Below are 21,453 nucleotides of genomic sequence, written 5' to 3' on the forward strand. Positions count from 1 at the left end.
GTCTGCCCTGGGGCCTCCTCCCTGTAGGACATGCCCGGAATACCTCACCTAGGAGCCGTCTAGTAGGTATCCTAGTCAGACCCCCCCCCCCCCCCCGAACTACCTCAACTGGCTCATTTCGAGGTGAAGGAGCAGCGGCTCTTCTCTAAGGAAGAACCCAGCTACCCAGAAACTCATTTCTGCCGCTTGTATCCATGATCTCATTGGTCCCTACTCATAGCTTGGGACCACAGGTGAGGAATGCAGATTGACCAGTAGCTCAGCTCTTTTATGCTCAGCTGTTTCCTCACCACAACAGATCTGTACAGCTCCAATCCATCTGTCAATCTCACGCTTTGCTCTCTCTTCACTAGCGAACAAGACCCCGATACCTCCTTCACCTGGGGTTCTAACTTTTCCTTGATCCTTTTCCAGCTGAGAGCCATGGTTTCAGACTTAAGAGGTGCTGATTCTCATTTCCACCACTTCAAGCTCAGCCTCAAATCACTCCACTAAAAGCTGGAGGTCACTACCTGGCCATGCCTAGATTTTCTGTATATAAAAACTATGAAAAATCAGTGACAAAGGCAGCCCTAGATGATCCCCTTAGTTCGAGCACATCCTCTGGTCCCTCTTCTGAAACAGGGGAACCACCTACCCAGTATGCCAATCCAGAGGTACCGCTCAAGACAACGTTGCAGAAACGTGTCAGCCAGGACAGCCCTACAACATCCAGAGCCTTCAGGAACTTTTAGGGCAAATCTTATCCATCCCAGGAGCCCACTGTACAGTTGTTTACCTACATCAGTTATCTCAGCCCCAGTTATGGGCAGACACTGCTTCAATCATACATCCCCACAGCATGACTGTGGGATTATGGAGATCCTCAAATTATTCCTTGGGGATATGAAACCCTCACATATATAATTTTATGAAAACAGTTGTCACTGTTTAAAAAAAGAGGGCGTTAGGTTTTCATACAGACCTGTGAAAGGCGTAAAGACATAGACTCCAGCTGAACCTGGCCTTCGATTCGTGGGGTGTGTCGGGACCTCAAAGGCTCCTTGGAGGTGTTTCTTCGGAGCAACACAGAGGCGCACACCGGCTCAAAGATGTACTGATGCTCACGGCTTTGCATACACTGGCTCATAGCATCCTGTTAGTTAGAAAAACAATTAGCCTACTCATATGGGGTATCTCTTTTGAGAAAATTTTACTTTTGATCTAGCTTTGTATAATCACAGATCAGAATCCAAGAGGATTTCTAACTGGTGGACTATAAAAAGAGGGGTGACAAAGTAAAAGAAAATCATGAACCCTTGATCCTCACAGTATAACAATCAGGTGGACCTGTGATGCTGTGGGCATCATCTGGGTCCATAGAGGACTATGGTCATCGGAATAAACATCTTTTGAATGTGTTGTAATGCTATGGAAATTATAGTTATTTGATACAACCCAAACACTTTTCATCATCATCAAAACAGCAAAAGAGTGAATGTATTTTGGAAGATTGTTGTTCATTCTATCAGCGTTTTAGTGAACTGAATTTTAAAGACAAGCCATCCAGGTGGTCTTCAGAACTGAGCTGTAATACTCCAGTGATCTGCCACCAAGTTCACCATATGACTGACCTGGATCTGGTTAACGGGCAGCTTTCCCAGCATTTCACACTCAGTGTCCCAGTAGACACTGAAGTCTTCGATCTCCAACTGCTTTTGTCTGAAGAGCTTCTGGACCTGCAAAAGAAAACCACCACTAACCTCAAATCCAAAGACGAAACCAAGTCCTTAATCAATAAAAGGAGCAGTTTACCCTCTAACCTCTTTTGTAAATGTGATGCACATCTGATATTAACTGACTGATTGACTGATGTCATTTTAGGGCATGTCTCAGGCATAGCTGACAGATTAACAGACAGATGGCTCTTAATGGAAGTGTTTGATAATGCTTCTAATTTTCCACAGAAAAAAATGAATAGGCACACAGAATCTCTTTTTGTGATACTCTGCTGCTCATCAGTAATACTTAATACTTAAATAGTTAACAGTATTTAGTGCTTTCCAGGGAAATTTTGCATTAATGTAACACAGCATTAAGGAGGATGACTTGTGATTAGGCATCTGCACGTCTAGTTGACTAGCCGACTAATTGTCAGTGTTGTCACTGGTCGGTAACTAGGGGTGGGGGAAAAAATCGATACTGTGTAGTATCGTGATATTTTGTTTTCTAATAATGTATCGATACAGGGACAGCAGAAATCGATATTTTGTTACAAAAAAGGTTTTTGTGCTCTGACTTCAGAGCATGTTGATCCTTTTTCTGAGCAAGAATCCTGACATTCCTTCACTGTCCAAATGTGTTTAACTTATTTTTGGCAGCAATAAACATGACAGTTTACTTATTTTAATTTAAGACATGTTTTATTTTAATTACGTTTAAAACTTTTTTATTTAATGTAAAATTATATTTTGTTTTAATTTACTTTCAAATTCTTCAGTTGCTGAATGGGCTGCATAGTTTTCATAAATTGCATAGTTCAGAATAGCTATAAGTTGGACTAGACTGTAATACAAACCGTTCAGTTTGTCAACAATAAAACTGACTGAAATGAGAGAAAGACTGAGTGTGAGACTTTGATATTAGATAAAATGAATATTGATAAAGTTTACCTTTATGTACAGAATCTGAATATCGCAAAATATTAAAAAAAATTGCAATAATATCGTATCGTGCGTTAAGTATTGTGATAATATCGTATCGTGGGATGTATGGTGATTCCCACCTCTATCGGTAACAGACATAATAGTCTTTTAATCTAATAATTCAAATTTGAATTGATGCCCAATGCCGGTAAGTTATTGTCCTAAATATTAGCCCTCTACAGCATAGCGTTGCCATGAGGCAACAAACCACATTTTCATGCCTTACACTGGCCCTTAAAAAAAAAAAAAAATTTTTTTTTTCTCAAATAATGCTACCAGACACATCTCTTTCCAATAAAATGATGAGTTGAAGGTGGTGTGACTTTCATTTTGGTGGGGGAGGACCCCTTTCTGCAAGCTGCACTACATGAGGGACATCTCCATTAGGAGGCAAGATAAAGATCACTATTTTACACGTTTATAGTGAAATAAATGTATATTAAAAATACTTGTATGTGCATGAATATGTTAAGAAGCATATTTGATTGTTTGTTCTACTTTTGTAAATTTATTTATACAGTAAAACTGTTAATTTTCATTCGTTGCCTCAAGGCAACACTGCGCAGTTAACCCAAAAATTTTCAGGTATTATAATGCATTTGCATATGAGTGTAGAGATGTGTTTGTGTGCATTTATATGATCATAGTCAATGTTTTTTACTTTACAATCTACTCATAATTACAGGACATGGATGTAAATACCTTTTATGGAAGGAAACCAAGGGAATGTGTACTTTCTGTCCTCAGAAAGTGAGGACAGTGAGCTTTCAGGGAGTGACATTGAAGTAAAGGAGTGGATCCCTGAATGAGGTTTGGGGGATACTTAGGAGCTCAGGGGTCAGTTGGTAAAGTAACTGTGTCTGTGTGTGTGTTAGTGCCCACGTAGCAAGCAGGTCTGGCCAGGATCTGGTATCAAGTCAGCACTGCTGGCCGACTTCTGGCACGATAAGACGTATGTCATCAGGCCTGGCATAGATGGCACTGTCTATGTGATGGCATGCCATATCTGGCTTGATTGTGGCTTAGTTTATGTGGCCCAGGCCTACAGAAAACAGGTCTGGCCCAGATCTGGCATCAAGCTGGCACTTCTGACTGACTGGTGTTTTGGCAGAGTGTATTCCAACCAGATGTTTGCCAGGTCTGGCAATGACGCCACTGTTTATGCAATGGCATGCCATATCTCAGGTGGTAGAGCAGATTACAAACTGATCGGAAGGTTAGAGGTTTGATCACTTGCTCCTCCAGTCTGCATGTCAAGAGTGTGAATGTGTATGAATGTAGTTAGGAAGCACTCAGTTAAGCAAAAGTGGGTGAATGTGGCATGTTGTATAGAGCAGTTTGAGCAATCTGGGAGAGTAGAAAAGCGCTATATAAAAATCAGTCCATTCACTGTCTGAACAGAGTTTTGGCATGTTACTTTTGCACTGTTTTGCATGTTCTGGGGCCAGAGCTGAAACCGTTCTGGGCCAGCACAGGGCCAGCAGTGTGTCTACAACTGGCCCGTAGCTGCACATCACCTACAGATGGCCCACATACTGCAATGAATGACGGCCCTTTGGTGACCCAGATCAGGTTTGCCAGAGGTAATCCACACAAGGTTCACCACACATTCTTTGCGGTATGTGGGCCATGTGTAAGCACATTGTGTGGGCCAGATCCGTGCCATATCAATTTTGCTGTGTGTGTGTGTGTGTGTGTGTGTGTGTGTGTGTGTGTGTGTGTGTGTGTGTGTGTGTGTGTGTACGTGTATTACTTATTGCTGTGGGGACACAAATTTGTTTACACACTCCCATTGTGAGGTCTCGCCTACTTTATGGGGACAAATTGCAAGGTAAATCATTTAATTTTAGGGTGAAGGCTTGAGTCAGGGTTAGGGTAAGGTTCAGGCAGGGACTTGTGATGGGTAGAGTCAGGATAAGTCTCCAGGAAACTAATGTAAGTTAATGTAATGTCCCCAAAAGTGATGGAAACACAACGTGTTTGTGTGTGTGTGTGTGTGTGTGTGTGTGTGTGTGCGCGCGCGCGCGCACGCGCATGCATGGGGTTAGGGTCAAATGTTGGATGTATTTTGGTGTTTTATTGTTCTGTGAAATGTTTGCATTGTTTATTTGTTGTTTATTTATTTGTTCATCCTTGTTGTACTAATACAACTTATTATAGAATAACTTGGCATTTTACTACCCTTGTCGCACAGTGTTGCCTTGAAGCAACAAACCAATATCTGTTTGGGGGGGGCAGGGTGTCAAATTTTATGATTGATATATTATTAGGGACCCTAAAGCTCCCCCAAAATAGGGAGAAATATTTTTTTCCCAAAAAATTTAAAAGTCATGCAGTAGAGGGTTAGGCAGACATCTGCCACGAGATGGCACACTGTTGTTGAAAAATGGCGTAAATCTGTTAATCTAGGACTGATGTTTTTGCTAACCCTATTAGACTGAGATCACGGATATACCCGGAAATTAACTTTCTCCAAAAGGTGGGTTAGGAGTTCAATCATTCAGCAGGATTTCAGAGTAGAGCCACTACTCATCCTGGATCGAAATGAGACACCTAAGGCCGTCACCTCCCGGGTGCTTCGGCCAGGTATGGCCTACCGGGAGGAGGTCCAGGGGTAGACCCGGGACAAGATGGAGAGATTACATCTATCAGCCGGCCTGCGAATAGCTCGACGTTTCCCTGGATAAGCTGGAGGAGGTGGCGAGAGAGATGTCTGGGCTTTCCTGCTGCCATGCGGCCCGACTTCAGATAAGCGGAAGAAAATAGTTGGATGATTTATTGATTTATTATTTTAGATTTTAACCTTCTTTGAAGTGGTTGTCATGAATTTTCAAACCGCATGAATCATAATGCACGGCATAATGCTCCACTCTTTTCAGTTGCAATTTAATTGATCACATTTTAGTAATACCAAGTGATATCTTTTATAGTAACATGTTGGTTTATTTTAATTGTTTTTCGTCTGCTACTTAACGGTGCAAAACCTCACGTCGTGCATTATCAACATTACGCTATGTGTAATGTTGCCACCAACATGATTTATTATTAGGAATGTCCTTAATAGTTTAAAATGCCTTTGTTATTAGTTTTTGACATTTTCCATTAAACGGTTCTCAGATGTAACTGAGTATATATATAATAATGCAGTAATATCTTAGTGTTTCTTAGTTTCAGACTAGTCGCCAGGAACATCCCTGTGTAATGACTGCCCATTTCATGAAAGAGGCTGAGAATGATCAGAACAAGAATAGATGACATATTAATCCACATCAGTTAAACTTTCTAATACAAATATATATGTTTACACTATAAGCTAAAGACCCTACAATAATACAGAGAAAACCCCAACTATGGGGTGATAACCTTCTATGAAAAAGCACTTGGTGACAGTGGGAAGGAGAAACTTCCTTTTATCAGGAAGAAACCTCCACCATATAACAAATGATTGGATTTTATGAAATCAACTAACACTTACCAATTCCCTGGAAGGGTTCTGAGCACATATATTTTTGATGCAAACACCAAAGGAAAAGTGCTTCTCTGGGTTGGAAAAGTCATCCTCAAATCGTAGATGCACATTTTGGATCTTCAGCTAGACATATAAAAAAAAACATCATTTAGTCACAGTTCAGTCTGTAACTCAAGGTCAGACAATGAGAACTAGCTTAGTACCAAAGAGTTAAGCTAACTTTTTAATGAAGCAAACCAGCTGTGTCGTTGTTCATAAATGAAGAAATTCAAAGTCTGCAGTAAATGTGACCCTGAGAGAATTGTGCCTGATGTGTGTATTCTGTGTAGTTTGTAACCCATTCATTCACATGTCAGGTGTTCTCAACAGGCCAAAATGACCCTCTGGTCACCGTCTGCTCCTTGTTCAAAAAAGATCACAAGCAATGTGCACACGCATGCACATTTCTATTTTCAGAGACTTTTCAGGAAGATTTCTTTTAAAAGCTGCTTCATGGAAGAGAGGAGGTTATTTATTTATTTTTAACTGCTGAAGACAAAACCACCGCTGAGATCTGCTGTGAGGGCAAAACATAAAATGGACCAAATTCTGTTTATCCGTTGGGCTGTTTGTAATAATTATTTATATTATTATTTGTTTTTGATATAATCTCAACTGTAAGTAAGTAAGTAAGTAAAATTTATTTATATAGCACTTTTTAAGACAAAAACGCTGTTACAAAGTGCTTCACATGAAGACATGTCAAACAAACAATATAGCAACATAGAGGAAATATAAAAGCATATCAAACAAGCAATAGTACAATATAAATATAAAATAAAACAACATATTACGCATTAACATTACCCAAATGCCTGTCTAAACAGATGAGTTTTAAGCTGTTTTTTAAAAGAGGCCACCGTGTCGATGGTGCGTAGTGAGGAGGGTAAACCGTTCCACAGTATTGGAGCCAGGGTTTGAAAAGCGTGATCCCCCTTTGTTTTCAGACGAGTCCGTGGAATAGATAGACGACTACTATCAGTGGATCTAAGAGTCCGCTTTGGAGAATAGGGTTGGAGAAGCTCCGAGATATAGATGGGGGCCTCACCTTGTAGAGACATAAACGTAAAGGTGAGGATTTTAAACTTATATCTATACCCAATCGGAAGCCAATGCAAGGATTTTAGTATAGGAGTGATATGGGAAAATTTATTGCTGTGGGTTAAAAGCCTTGCTGCAGCAGTTTGAACCGCTTGGAGCCGATTTAGTGAGGCCTTAGATACACAGGAGAAAAGTGCATTACAATAGTCTAGCCGGGAGGAAATAAAGGTGTGGACAAGCATCTCCAGTTCGGTTGTGGAGACAATAGTCCTGAGTTTGGCAATATTTCTTAAGTGAAAAAAGCAGGAGCGGGTCACGGATTTAATATGAATGTCAAAGGACAAAGATTGGTCGAAAATTATCCCAAGATTCCGAGCAGTGGCTTTTATTGTCGATGAAAAAGCACCCAGATGTTGACTAATTTGGGGCTTGATATTCTCTGGGGCAAGGATTAAGCACTCGGTCTTGTCTGCGTTCAGTTGCAGGAAATTGTTTGTCATCCAAAGATTAATTTCCTTAAGACAGTCCATAAGAGTGGATAGCTTGCCTAATTCCCAAGATTTAAAAGAAATGTATAATTGGATGTCGTCTGCATACAAATGATAAGAAATATTTTTGAAACCGCTAATGATCCGGCCTAAGGGAAGAATATATAGTGAAAATAACAGGGGGCTTAAAACCGAACCTTGTGGAACTCCACATAGAAACTTCGCCACGTCTGATTGGAAGTTTCCCACTGAAACTAAAAGCGTCCTATCTTCCAGAAATGAGGTGAACCACTTTAGAACAGATCCAGATATCCCTACCATGCAATTTAAGCGATGGATTAAGATCTGATGGTCAACGGTATCAAAGGCTGAGCTAAGGTCCAGAAGAACCAGGACTGAGCAATCACTCCTGTCTGCAGCCATCAAGAGGTCATTTGTGACTTTCAGCAGAGCTGTTTCTGTAGAGTGTAACTTTCTAAAACCCGATTGGAATTTATCAAGAATGTTATGCTTCTCCAGCGCTTTCTTTACTTGTAGCCAAACAACTTTTTCTAAGATTTTAGAGATAAAAGGAAGTTTTGAGATGGGCCTGTAGCTTGACTGAAGTGTTGGATCCAGGTTAGGCTTTTTCAGCAGAGGTTGAATAACCCCCTGTTTAAAGCACCTGGGGACAGAGCCAGATAGCAATGAATGGTTTATCAGCGTGACCACAGAGGGCCCGATGGTCTCAAAAACTTTACAAAATAGATGAGTAGGTAAGACATCAGCTAAACTCGTTGAAGGATTCAATTGAGTCAGTGTTTCCAATAAATCCTCTAAAGAAACTGGGAGGAAAGATTCCATAATTATGGAGTGTGGACGATCAACTGGTATCTCATGTCTTACCTCAATATTTTCCACAATTCTGGTGACTAATGAGGCAGTCACAGAGTACCAGTACGACTCTCCTGTCTGTTCACACTCATTCTGAAAGAGCCAAAGACATACGAAAAATACATTAAAGATAACTGTGCTTAGTAGAAAAGCCAGACATCATAAAATCACTGTACGAGATAAAAGTGATTCCTGTGACTTCTGGATGGACAGACGGACAGACAACTTGCCATGTCATGAGCTCGTCTGGACATAAGACAGAAAATAATTTTATCACAATTAAAAATAATAGTTAGGTGAGATAACCTTAAATTGTTTAGGCGAGAACTGATGCAGTGGCCTGCATCTACAATTTACAACAGTGTTTTCACTGTGTGGCAAAGTTCATTAGTAACCAGACAATTAAATGGCAAGACGAACTTATTGTTACATTGTTATTTTGTATTTCCACCATTTCTGGGAAAAAACAAAACACTTTTGATCTACTTACTTTGAATTTGTCCTCAAGAGCTTTGAGGAGGCGTTTTTTGCGTTCTCTCTCCTCGTCTATGTCCCTCTCCCTATCATACTCCTGCAACTGGGCAGGGCCAACAATCAGGTTGAGCTGGGACATGGAGATGACCCATGGATCACTGTGAGGCCGGTAGAAAGGGATCTGGAGAGTGATCTTTCCAATGAAGCCTAGTAAAAGAAACAGAACAAGTACTTTTTAAAATACTGCAGATGTTAATTCATGTCTGTTAATCATGCATTGCAAGGCTTGAAATGGCTTTTAAACTCCCTACTGAGTAATCACTCAGTAACACAAAAAGAACCTGACACACTGCAGTGCTGCGGAAGTTTATTTTGTTGCACTTTGTTCACCACAGCTTTTCCCCCTATTTGAGAAGGTCCAACGGAAAGCCATGATTGGACGATGGAGACCAGCAATGCTGGTTAGCCTCCCCTGACACCACCCCTGAACCCACTGCTCCAACCATCCCCAACTGAGCCAGAAACCACAACCCACCAAAGACTCCTTACAGCATTTGTGCTTATTCCACTTGACAGCAACACCTTTCAAAAATAGTTGCAACAAAAATTATTCACACTGTGTTGTACAACCTCTTCTTTTACCAAAATGCTGTAATGTTTTTAAACTGAAGAGAGTAATTGCTGCAGTTTTGAATCCAAAAGGTATCCTTTGTCATATTTTTTGCCACCACCCTTTAAAGCCTGAATCATGAAATAACTGCAAACTGGAAAAATGGAGACTTAGTGGGGCTGCATTTTGATGCTATGTCATCTTAAATCGGTCATGTGATTTGGATTTGTTGGTGTGTCTGTTGTCCCCAGAGGGTTAAAGGAGCTTCACAAGTTACTAAGCATCAAGTCTATTCGAACCAGCGTCTACCATCTGCTGAGGCATTGGTGGAGCAGCTGAATAACACCTTGAAGTTCATGCTTTGTAAGTTCATTCACAGGGATGAACGCAATTAGAATCCTGGTTAGACTCTCCCCAGGCCTCCACAGGATTTTCTCCCTTTGAGTTACTGTTCGCTCAGAGTGTTGGATCTGGTTAAAGAAAACTGGGAGAAAGGTCCAAGCCCAGCTAAGAACGAAATTCAATACGTTCTGGACCTGAGAGCTGAACTTCACACATTGGTGAGGTTATCTCACGAAAATCCGCTCCAGGCTCAGGAATGTCAGCGCAGACAATTTTCACTCATTGCTCCCTTCATCCAGCTCAAAGTTACTCGCCAAGTGGCAATGGCCCTTCGTTGTCATACAGCCAGTAGGGGATGTTCACTATGCAGCGGTACGGTTGGATAGTGGGGGTGCCACACAAATATATCACCTCAACCTCCTGAAAGAATGGAGAGAGGCTAAATCACCTTTCTGGTGAGCCTGGTTAAAGAGATCGGTTGGGACTGGTGCCTAATTCACCCATTCCATCCTTGCCTCATTGTGACAACCGTATCACACAGGCCCAGACAGCAGATGTTGCTGCTGGACTAGGCTAGATGGCTTCCCGGCCGGTCAGAAGGTATGTAGCAGGGTACGGTCGGCATAACACCCCACTGTTAGAAAGGCAATGATAGAGAAAAACTTGTTTGACCTAACAGAGAAAGTCCTATCAGACAAATAGGAAAAAAATAATTTAACGCAGAGTCAAAGATATCCACTACAGCCTTAAGCATGTTAGGTAAGAATTTATGGTAACAGTATCAATGACTGATACTGTAGAAAAAAAAATACAGAGCAGTTCCCTGCATCGAAAGCTATCAAAAGATAACTATAGACTTCCAAAAGTCGAGTACTGCCTTTGAAAATCCCACTGAGAAGGGTGAAAAACCTGCCATTTGCATAATAAAGATCTGAACTGACTTTCCAAATTTTTAAAAATAATTTCCTAACAAAGGGCAAATTCAAAATATGGCAACAATTGCCAATAGAGCATGGCATCAGGATTACGTTTCTTTAGTTCTATATGACACTACTTGGATTACAAACACAACACAAAAGGCTTCTGGTACCAAATAAATGTGGAAGGAAATATTGATACAGAGATATATTATATCCACTGCCTCTTTTGATACACTGATGCCCAAAATCAATTGTTTTATGAAAACATGTAGGCACTCTGAAAATATTCTTTAGCCAGTCTGACAAACTAGGGTAACTACTTGGTTGACTGCTGGTGATTGCACTTAGCAAATAAGTGACTAGTAGTTCTGTGTATTCATACAGATACAGACCTGTTTAAACAAAGTAGTTGTCTCTACACTATGTGCAGATATCAGTGAATGTGTTTCACCTGCTTTGACTTCGAATGGTAAGTCAAACTCTCGAAGGGCATCCTTCCTCAGAGGGAGGTTCTCTAACTCCACCGCACCTAAGGAATAACAATAAACAGATAAACACCATGTTTACTAGGGCTGCTGCACACTCCTTTAAAAGTGTCTGAATTCAGATTGACCTTGACAGTTTTTACACTGTCTTTAAATGATTTTCCAAGCACACTCCCTTTGACCACACACAGTTAACATTGAGCTGCAGATCATTAAAACAGCAGCAGATCAAACCACTATTAGTCCACCGGCATAGCAGAGGTGTGCCAATCTTCATCCCCCTGAAATAAATTTTACTTAGAACTAATATTCATAAACTGGTTAAAGTGGAGTGGCAGCCATCTAGTACAACAGACTAGGGTGAGAGGAAAATGGACAAAGACAACAAGAAGAAATACAAGCAAATATGAAAGAAGTGAAGTTACTCGCCCGTACAATTTCAGCATGTGTAATTACCTTTCAGAAGAGCAATGGAAAGTTGATCTGTGTTTAGGTTGCTAACATATTTTCCTAGGTATGTGTTCAGCACCCAGGCAACAAGGCCCTCCAACATCCTGATGGCTCGGGGGTGATGAGAGCCACCCGCGGTGGGAGAAAATTGTGATGATGAAAGATTGACCCTCTTGATTGCAGGTCTTACGAGAGAGCTGTTAAATGTCTAATAAACATAGCAAACAAATTTCTTTTAACCATTTGCATAATGTTCCTACAAAATTCTAGTAAATTGCTACAAGTCAGATACAGATAGACGACAGCTTAAAGAAATCAAGCTGTAGTGGTTCAGAGATAGCACTTGTACTCTAAAATGAAACATTTTGTCTTAATGGGACTGATTTCGTGTGGGATTTCAACTACTTGGTCAATAGGGCACTCACTGAATTGTACGAGAATGAAAATTGTGTGATTCATATGCTATAACCTTCACAATCACCATACCAGTACTATGGGAGATTTTTGTCTGAGGGGTCAGAAAATGCTCTCCAACACCACCATTAAAACATTAAAGTATGGTGTCTGTTGGAGCAATTATGTTTAGCCCTCCTGTAAGATCCAAGGACTGAAGCTACTCTATCAGCATGTGGTGGCTGAACACTTTACTAACACAGGTTTTCCATGAAATGCCCTTTAACGTGTCACTTGTGCAGTGCCCCACTAAGAGACCCGAAATTCGTTTCGTAATCACACATATTTATAAGCAACTGCGGTGCGGTTTTGGGGGTGTAGGCTTGCTGTTCTTCAGCCAAATGTAGCAGCCAGGCTGTGATAACCTTCTCTGCAAACTGGTATCCTCACAAATCAGCGGTTTTGCAGCTGGTTTCATCACCGAAATACTCACGGCAGGCACCAGGCTAAATCTATCCAATCACGTGTCGTCAGAAACGGCTACTATTAATGAAGCAACGACATAGTCATATATATGGATTAGCAGGAATGTTTTGATTTATCCAGTGTTAGTACAGAAGGACTAACTGGAAATTCCTCAACTGGAAAGTCAGCAGTTAGCTAGCATATGCGTGTTACAACAAACATCGGTCAAATGTTACTCTCACGGACAGCAGTGCCACTGACTCACCGCCAAAGACGACAGCTGCCTTATCGATCCATCCTTGAGTTCTTGTCAGTACCAGCCTATTGCCACTGTCAGTGGGTGGCCATGTCATGTCAGAGCACTCAGGACAGGACTTTAGAAACATTTAGCGGGACAGCAACAGCAACCCAAGGTAGTCAAATATGTTCCGGCATTAAGGAAGGGGCACTAGCTAAATAAGGGAAAAAGTGAAACTGAAAGCGGACTTATTGACAAGCGTTATTCGTCAAAAGAGAGCACCCAAGTCGAGATGGCTGTGGTGACGGGTGATAGCAAGGTAGCCAGTATGCTAAATGCTAAATCTAGCATGTTACAGAGCTCACAACCCGCTAATCTAATAAGCAACTGATGGCAACACTGTTGAGCTTCTCAAAATCAAAAACCAAAAAAAAACCAAACCCAACAACCTGTAACTGTCGTATTTCAATGCGTTAGAGTTATGTGTCGCTACATTGTAAATAACACACTTCCGAATAATGTCGAACTTCACGTATACTTCCTGTCACATGACAAAAACAATTCTTCTCGTGTGGCGTTGATGAACCACGGGGAAAATGATAGATACTAATATCTCGTCGCGAAACTAATTTCGATAAACAAGTATTTGTTAATGATGTACAGCCAAAAAACAAATTTTCGTACAGCACACTTTTTCCCGTATTTCGTTGATATTAGATGTCATTTAAAGTGTTGGCGTATAAAAAATGTAAATCCCGTGTGCTGTCATTAACAAAGGAAAGAGACCGTAAACACAACATGAGCACTTCCGGTACTAGGTAAGTTGGCAATACTGGAGTAATACCTGAACTTCCGGTTCATAAAGTAAGAAAGAAATATGCTTTATGCAACAGTCTGTGTAATCCCGTGTGCAGGAATATAAAAACATAGTTAAACACAAGCATCCGCACATGACGACGTGTTTTTACATACGAAATCGTTTCTACCTCATAACTTCCGTTTATATCTTTCAAAGTAAAAGTCCTCCTGAAGGCAATAAAACAACTTGTATATTAATAATTACACGGAATCAGATAGTACTGATAAAGCACGTATGAACAAAAAATAAAACACAAACAAAAAAATAAATAAAGTACACAAACTGATTCATGGAGGGGTTCTGAAGCCTGTACAAGTGATTCTTGTTCGTGGCAGATACTTGAACCACCAGAAGGGACTTCCCAGGGTACCTGTCCCCCCTCTGCGGAAAATATGTGAGGGCTACCTCGGTGCCCTGGATCCCATCATAGAAGAGTATGAGTTAAAGCAAGCAAAACAGATGGTGGAGACGTTTATGAAAGGAGGAGGTGTTGGAGAGGAACTGCAGAGAAACCTGGTGAGGAAAGCATGCAACACTGACACGTTGAGCTCATTTACTGCCACTAAAAGAGAGACCCAAGGAGCAGTGAGCGGACATAGGGAACTGACTGATAATGACAGAAAGTATGGAAATTCCAACTCGTGATCATGCTATAGGGAAGGAAGAAGATGGAATTACATAGGTCTGCATAAGGATTGCATATCGTGGATAGACAGGTGGGATAACCCCCCCCCCCCCCCGAAATAAATCGCACATCATACTTTATAGATGGCATATAGATTCGGAACTGATAACCATTCTGATTGAAAAGGTGAAGTGAATCTTTATTGGCCTTATGAATTCACAATGTTGCATTAAACAGTAAAATGAAACACTGTTGCAGCAAATTTGTTGATATTAATCCAAAAGAGAACTTGTTTTTTGTTAATTGCAAGTGGGGGTTTGAGGGATGCAAGTGAAATTTATATAAGTCTGTTTTTCTGCTCAATGTGCTCCAGGTGCTGCCATCAGTTTCTAATCTGACAGCTGCTCATCAGTGTTAAAACATTTTATGTTTTAATGCATTGGGTTAAAGTTTACTCTGTTTTCAAGTCTGACATTGTCCCACAGCCTGATTTGGAAACTAGTTTATCGCCAACAAAGTGTGATACATTTTATTGAGTGAATGCAATTCCCGAGCAGTGGCAAAGGTAGGATTTTGTCTAGAAGTAATCACACATTAATCATTACATTTTTTGTTTATGAGCAGTTTTAGTTTTTAGTCCAATAAAATACCATTCTTTGACAGTCTTAAGTGAGCTGTGGTACTGCATTCAATGAATTTAAAAATCTTTTAAAATTAACTCTCAGGTGAGAAGTTGTTTTTTGTGCACATCATATTACCAGAGGCTTTGTGCAGATACTTGCAAAGAGCCAAAGTTGTGTTACAAGCATAATGCGGTTGTTTCTGTTCTGGATATAGTATACACTTTGCCATCAAGCTTTTGTGCAATTGAAATAAAAGTAATGTCCATATCTATGCAGGAGACTGTGCCACTGTCTCCTCTGAGACAAAATGAAATCAGCTGATTGTAGTGCAAGTGGAACCAATTAATGGACTTGATAGGCAAGCGAGCTAACAATTCCAACAAACTGAACTACTGGGATGAAATGAGTACACCTTTTTCAAAGGACATTTGATTATTTGCTTGAATATTGTAGTGTAGCGAGTCACATTTTCACAGGTTTGACATAGGATTGTTGCTCCTGGCTACTGACCTGGGAAAACACTGTACTACTTAATGTTAGCTTAATATTTGCTCTATAAACACTACTCATGACCTAGAAAAAAAACTGTCACATGGATTCCATTTGTCACCATTCCTTATCTTTGCATATTCTCCATTGCTCAAAGGGTATTTTCCTTCCTCTTCTTATCCTCCACCACTTGGTTGGTGGAGGACCACCAACCAGTTGGTTTTATTTATACAGCACCAAATCACAGCAGCAGTCGCCTCATGGCGCTTTATATTGTAAGGTAGACCCTACAACTTATCAATAAAATAATAGCAAAAGATTTAAACCCCCGTCAGTTCCATACGTTACTGGATGAGGTGGAGAGCACGTACTCTGATTTCCTGCTGTATAACAGAGTCCAGTGGCTTTCCAGAAGAGAGGTGCTGAAACAGTTTGCTGCATGTCTGGGAGAGGTGAAAACTTTCATGAGCAGCGGAGGGCTCACCTTTTCTGAGCTGGAACAGCCAGAGTGGCTGCACTTTATGGTGGACATGACAGCAAACCTGAACAAGCTGAATACAATTCTTCAGGGGAGAGGAGGCAACACGTTAGTGTTTGAGCTGACAAACTGACAGTTTTAGCCAGAGATTTACAGAGGGCCACGATGTCTCACTTCCCCTCTTTAAAGGAGTTCAAACAAGCTCACGATGTGATAAATTCAGAGAATTTGCAGTCTGAAACGATTCTGTGAGTTCAGAGGAAAAACCACATTATCCTTCGCCGGTACTCCCCTGACCATACCTTTAAATGTGACTGCGTTTTCAGGTGTAAGTCAACCTGATCTGGAGCTGGCTGAAATAGTTGATGAAGATATGTGGGTGTCCAAATTCAAACACTTGACAGAGGATTCTGAAGATGTTCCCTATCAGAAGGCCACTCTTCTTCAGAATCGCAAATGGAGTGAAATTGAGAACCTCGTGTTTGAAAGATGGACTGTCATCCCCCACACCTAAATAAACATAGACAGGACTCCAATATGCATTTGGAGTCCTGTCGATCTTCGGATCCACATACGTATGTGAGCAGCTATTCTCCACCATGAACTATGTTAAAAACAAACACTGCTCACGCCTCACAGACGACAGCTTACAGTCCTGTGAAAAGATGAAAGTGACTTCGTACAGCCCTGATTTGCAGACGCTGTGTGCAGAGGTTCATGAGCAGAAGCCTCATTAGCCAGGTAAAATAAATATTTAGCAAATATTTATTTTTCATAATTCATTTCGAAAGCCCAAAGGTGATAAAGATGACAGCTCACAATTTTTTTTGTTTGCTACATGGATAATTTGAGTTCAGCTTTTTAATTCATTTAAAAGAAACCTTCAACTCTGTGTGTTTCTTTTTTGTTATAATTTTTTTAAGAGTTTAAAATGTTCAAAATGTGTTCATTACATAAATAAAATGTAATTTTCTCTGTAGCACTTCATGGATTTCATAAGCAACACACTATAGTTGTTTATACAAAGTGTAAAGGTAAAAAACAAACAAATAATATATATCGTGTTATCTTCATTTTAGTTGTCAAAAAGTATTTGCAGCTCCCACTGTTTCCTTTTCCGTGGAAACCAGGTCCAAATGGCTCTTTGGGTGTTAAAGGTTGCCAACCACTGCTCTAGGAGGCAGGATTAACTTTTTAAAAATGTGCATACTCCCTAAAGTCCTGTACTTGTTCCAATGTCTCCCTATCTTCCTAAAAACAATCTTGTTTATCAACTTAAATAGCCAGGTATCTCGGTTTGTATGGAACAAAAAACAACCATGAAACCCTACAGTTACCTCGCAAAATTGGTGGCCTATCCCGTCCAAATTTTCTGTTCTATTATTGGGCAACAAATATTGGCCATTGCTTGTTTGGGGGGATGAATGGCGCTGTTTCCAAATTCAGCTGGCTAGCTCTGGAGGACAGCTCAATTAAAGAAACATCTCTTGCAGCTGTACTGGGCTCCAGCATACTGTGAGAACTAGAAATGTTTGGTTTACAAGACCTATGCTCGCAAATGATACAAATGTCTTTTTCTTGTGTGTAAATAAGTAACGCACTACATTACCTTTAAGAAAAATGTTCTGTGTAACATTCTGTGCGATAATGACTTTTTTGAGTGATGACCCCAACATTGATCACAACAAAGAGGGGAAATACCTTCAACGTGCACAAAAATATGATCACTTAGCACGTAATTAATTTGCATGAATGTAATGTCTTTGATATGCTGCTTAGAGGAGGTGGAGCCAATGACAACTGATAAGGAGTCAGTTATGCTGGAGGTTTCTTCCTGTTAAAAGGGAGTTTTACCTTCCTACTGTCACTAAAGTGACAGTAGGAAGTAGGGGGTCATATGATTGTTGGGTTTTCTTTGTATTATTGTAGGTCTCGAACTTGGAGCCCAAGAGGCCACTTGCAGCCCACGTCATCCCTATTTGCGCCCCGTATATTGACGTGGGGAAATATGCGATTTGACCCTTGAAGTTACGTTTTTTGTTAGGGAGGATTTGGTTGTTGTTGAGTGCAATGTTAAAATGTTTTTTTTTAAAAGCAAAACATGATTTAATATGAAGGTGATATGAGCAGAGAGTACAAATTATTATTGTTATTTGTAAAGAAAACAATTTTCACGCAGGCAAAAACTAATGTGTACACTTATGTCTGCATTTATAGACATAAGTGTACACATTAGTACACATGTCTGCAGTATAGCAGAAGTGCTGCCACGTGTCTGGCCAGAAAGAGAGTACCAATTTGTTTATTTGGTAGTTCAATGAAAGGCTTCAGTTACTTAAGAGCGAGAAAAATCCCCTGTTGTTGGATTTATCTTACAGTATAAAGCACCTTGAGGCAACTGTTGTTGTAATTTGACGCTATATAAACTACCAGTCAAAACTTTTGACATACCTTCTCAATAAATATTTTTTCTTTATTTTTACTAAATGGTAAATGGACTGTTATAGCACTTTTCTACTCTCCCAGAGCACTCAAAGCGCTTTATACAACATCCCATATTCACCCATTCACACAAGCACTTTCTTCTATGCTTTTCAGTGCTTCCTAGCTAACTAGCTTACCTGGATGATTGAGCGTGCATCAAGACTTCCTAGCTAACACACACACACACACACACACACACACACACACACACACACACACACACACACACACACACACACACACACACACACACACATTCATATTCTGATGGATGCAGCAGAGAGCAACCACTTGGCATGCAAACTGGGGGAACTAGGAATCAAACCACTAACCTTCTGATCAGTAGATGACAGCTACCCCTACCATCTACATTGTAGATACATACTGAAAAAATCAAATATATGAAGCAACACATATGGAATTATGTAGCAAAGAATAAATAACAAGAATAAACATAATAAGAATAAATATGTTTTATATCACAGATTCCTTAAAGTAGCCACCCTTTGCTTTGTTGACAGTGCTGCAAGCCCTCGGTCTTCTCTCAGTGAGTGTTAGGCTGCCTGGGTCGTTGACCCAGAGTTTTGAGTTTATTATATTATTTATCATTTCTAGTTTTTTGGTTTCTTTGTCAGAGTTGTGTCTTCTGGTTTCTGTTCTGTTCCATAGTTGCTGCCTCCCTGTGTCCAGTCAGAGTCTGTGGCTGTGTCCCAATTCAGGGTCTGCGCGCTTGAAGTACGCATTTTAAGTGCGATTACGTCACCGCCACGCAACGACGGCTGTCCCAATTCGAAGTGTACTCCAAATGCGCTCAATTTCCCCAAATATCAAGCGTGGTCTGGTGCACGCTTCGTGGTCCCATATATCCCACAATTCATAGCGCAGCGGTGGGTGTGGATAATTTTGCCGTAAAAATACGGCAGAAGGGAGCGGCCGAAGAGTGAACTGTCAAAAGTAAGTACTGAATATGATGTCACTTATTTATGTGCTAATGTTTAATAACAAAGAACATTAAAACATTACAGTTGACCACATGTCGGCAAAGTTGTGTGACATTAGTGATGTTTGTACTTTCAGCGTTAACTTGGTTTTAAACCTTAAACCATCTTAACCTTTATACCTTAATCTTACAGAGAATGTGATGATTTTATGGATAATTAAAGTCAGTCATATATCCACAAACACAACAAGCTGAAAGTCAGTGATGCTGCTCGGTTTGCAGTCCTGAATATCACGGCACAAGCAGGATTCACTGCACTGTTAATGTTAGCTATGTTATATTGCTGCCTCTGTTCGGTGGTGTCGAGCCAAACGGACTTTAACGTGTGTTTGAACGAGCTGACGGTTCACTCGTTAAGCTGAAAGAAAGATGCTTTAATCACAGCAGTCACACAAGTGTCCACTGTACCATCTGGGAACTCTTCTTGTTTAGCACTCGTAATAACACAAACACTAAATCCTCCTTCTCTTGTGCTGTTTTGTAGCAGTGTATACACCTGAGACTGCCACCTGTCTGTCTGTCTGTCCTGCACTCTCTCTCTTTGTCTTTCTCTCTGATTGTGGAATAAAAGTATGAACATGTATTTATAAGTTACACTTGTGTTTGAATCTTGCAGTTTATCACACATTTGATTTCCATGTGTGACAACTGCAAGTGTCCAGAGTGAGGACAGACTGAGGGACCCACTGTTGCACATCATCTGTGAGGCTTAGCACCCCTGATGATCCACCAGGACAAACTCAGCAGTGTGTGAGGAAGAGGAGGAGGAAGAGCCAGCAGCAGCTTGCAGATGGAGAGAATAGACAGACTGTTCCCTGTTTGTGAAGGACTGCTAGGAAAGTTTAAAATAACCAATTGTCTGTCCTGAATCAGTCTTATTAGGTAATGTTCAAATAATTTAATCATTCCAGTGTTTTCAGTGTGGGAGAAAGTACTCAGGGCCTTCAAGTTACACACTATGAAAGGCAGCAACAAGTTTAATATTCAGAAACCTAAAGTATGTATCAGCAGCAGAATGGACCTAAAAATAAATCTTTGTTTCAGTTCTATGAAGCTTTGAGTGTTTTCAGTTAGTAGTACTGCTGTGTTTGTTGCATCATATTGCTGTAATTGTTTATATGCTGTATATGTTCTGAGGTAAGTTGATCTATAGTGTTACATCATATTCTATAAGGATGTTATGTGTTTGTATACTTTCTGCCCAGTTTGACCCATTTAGCAGAAGTCAGCCTGTTTAAGGCTGACTGACCAGGCTGAATATCTATTCTGTATGACTTTAAGCAGTTATGACATGGTATGATTTTCTCACCCAATAAAGGAATATTCAGTATATCAGTCTACTCTTCATTTTATCAGAAACAGTTTTCACAGCTCGTACATTTTCCTTTTTACACATGTATGTAAGCATTGAGCCAAATGTAATAATTCCAACATATTAAACGAACAATATTTGTCTCTTATGTATAATACATCTGTATATACACTGTCACAGATACTTGTCTTTGAGTGAAGATTTAAGGTGACAGGAAATATAAATAACTGCAACTTGAATCTTTGACGCAGAGTTCAAGCTCACTGCTGTAATATATATATATATATATATATATATATATATATATATATATATATATATAGATATAGATATAGATATAGATATATCAGAATAATCTGACAATACTATAATATTGGCCATATCATATTTACATTACCACAGTGAGATGATTTTAGTCTCATGAACAACATTAACTAATTGTTATTTACTAACTACTCTTGAAATGACTGTTCAGCACAGAAATGAAGCCCAACAATCATGTTTTACAGTCCCGTGGTCTCAGCCTCAGATACTCAACTAATCAAAGTGATGTCATGACAAAGATTAATGACCAAAAAAACATGTTTCTCCTTCATTTCTGTCAAACAATGC

At 40.1% G+C, this 21,453-nt stretch overlaps 1 protein-coding gene across 4 annotated transcripts in view; it reads right to left on the reverse strand.

Annotated features, from left to right (window-relative positions):
* The window catches only part of vps13d (vacuolar protein sorting 13 homolog D), an 88,430-nt gene extending 74,653 nt beyond the window's left edge, over positions 1-13,777 (reverse strand). For 3 of the 4 annotated variants that reach the window (XM_040003798.1, XM_040003799.1, XM_040003796.1), the window contains exons 1-8: positions 12,999-13,777; positions 11,882-12,083; positions 11,392-11,469; positions 9,085-9,275; positions 8,607-8,687; positions 6,160-6,276; positions 1,614-1,718; positions 965-1,135 (exon numbers count right to left, since the gene is read on the reverse strand). In XM_040003798.1, the coding sequence (XP_039859732.1) occupies positions 965-1,135; positions 1,614-1,718; positions 6,160-6,276; positions 8,607-8,687; positions 9,085-9,275; positions 11,392-11,469; positions 11,882-11,978 (840 nt within the window). In that variant the 5' untranslated portion in view covers positions 11,979-12,083; positions 12,999-13,777. The remainder of the gene's footprint in view (positions 1-964; positions 1,136-1,613; positions 1,719-6,159; positions 6,277-8,606; positions 8,688-9,084; positions 9,276-11,391; positions 11,470-11,881; positions 12,084-12,998) is intronic. The other variant, XM_040003797.1, reaches the window with a different exon arrangement.
* Between the last annotated feature and the right edge of the window lie 7,676 nt (positions 13,778-21,453).

This window comes from Simochromis diagramma, unplaced genomic scaffold (genome assembly GCF_900408965.1).
Source record: "Simochromis diagramma unplaced genomic scaffold, fSimDia1.1 OVJJ01000466.1, whole genome shotgun sequence".
NCBI lineage: Eukaryota > Metazoa > Chordata > Actinopteri > Cichliformes > Cichlidae > Simochromis > Simochromis diagramma.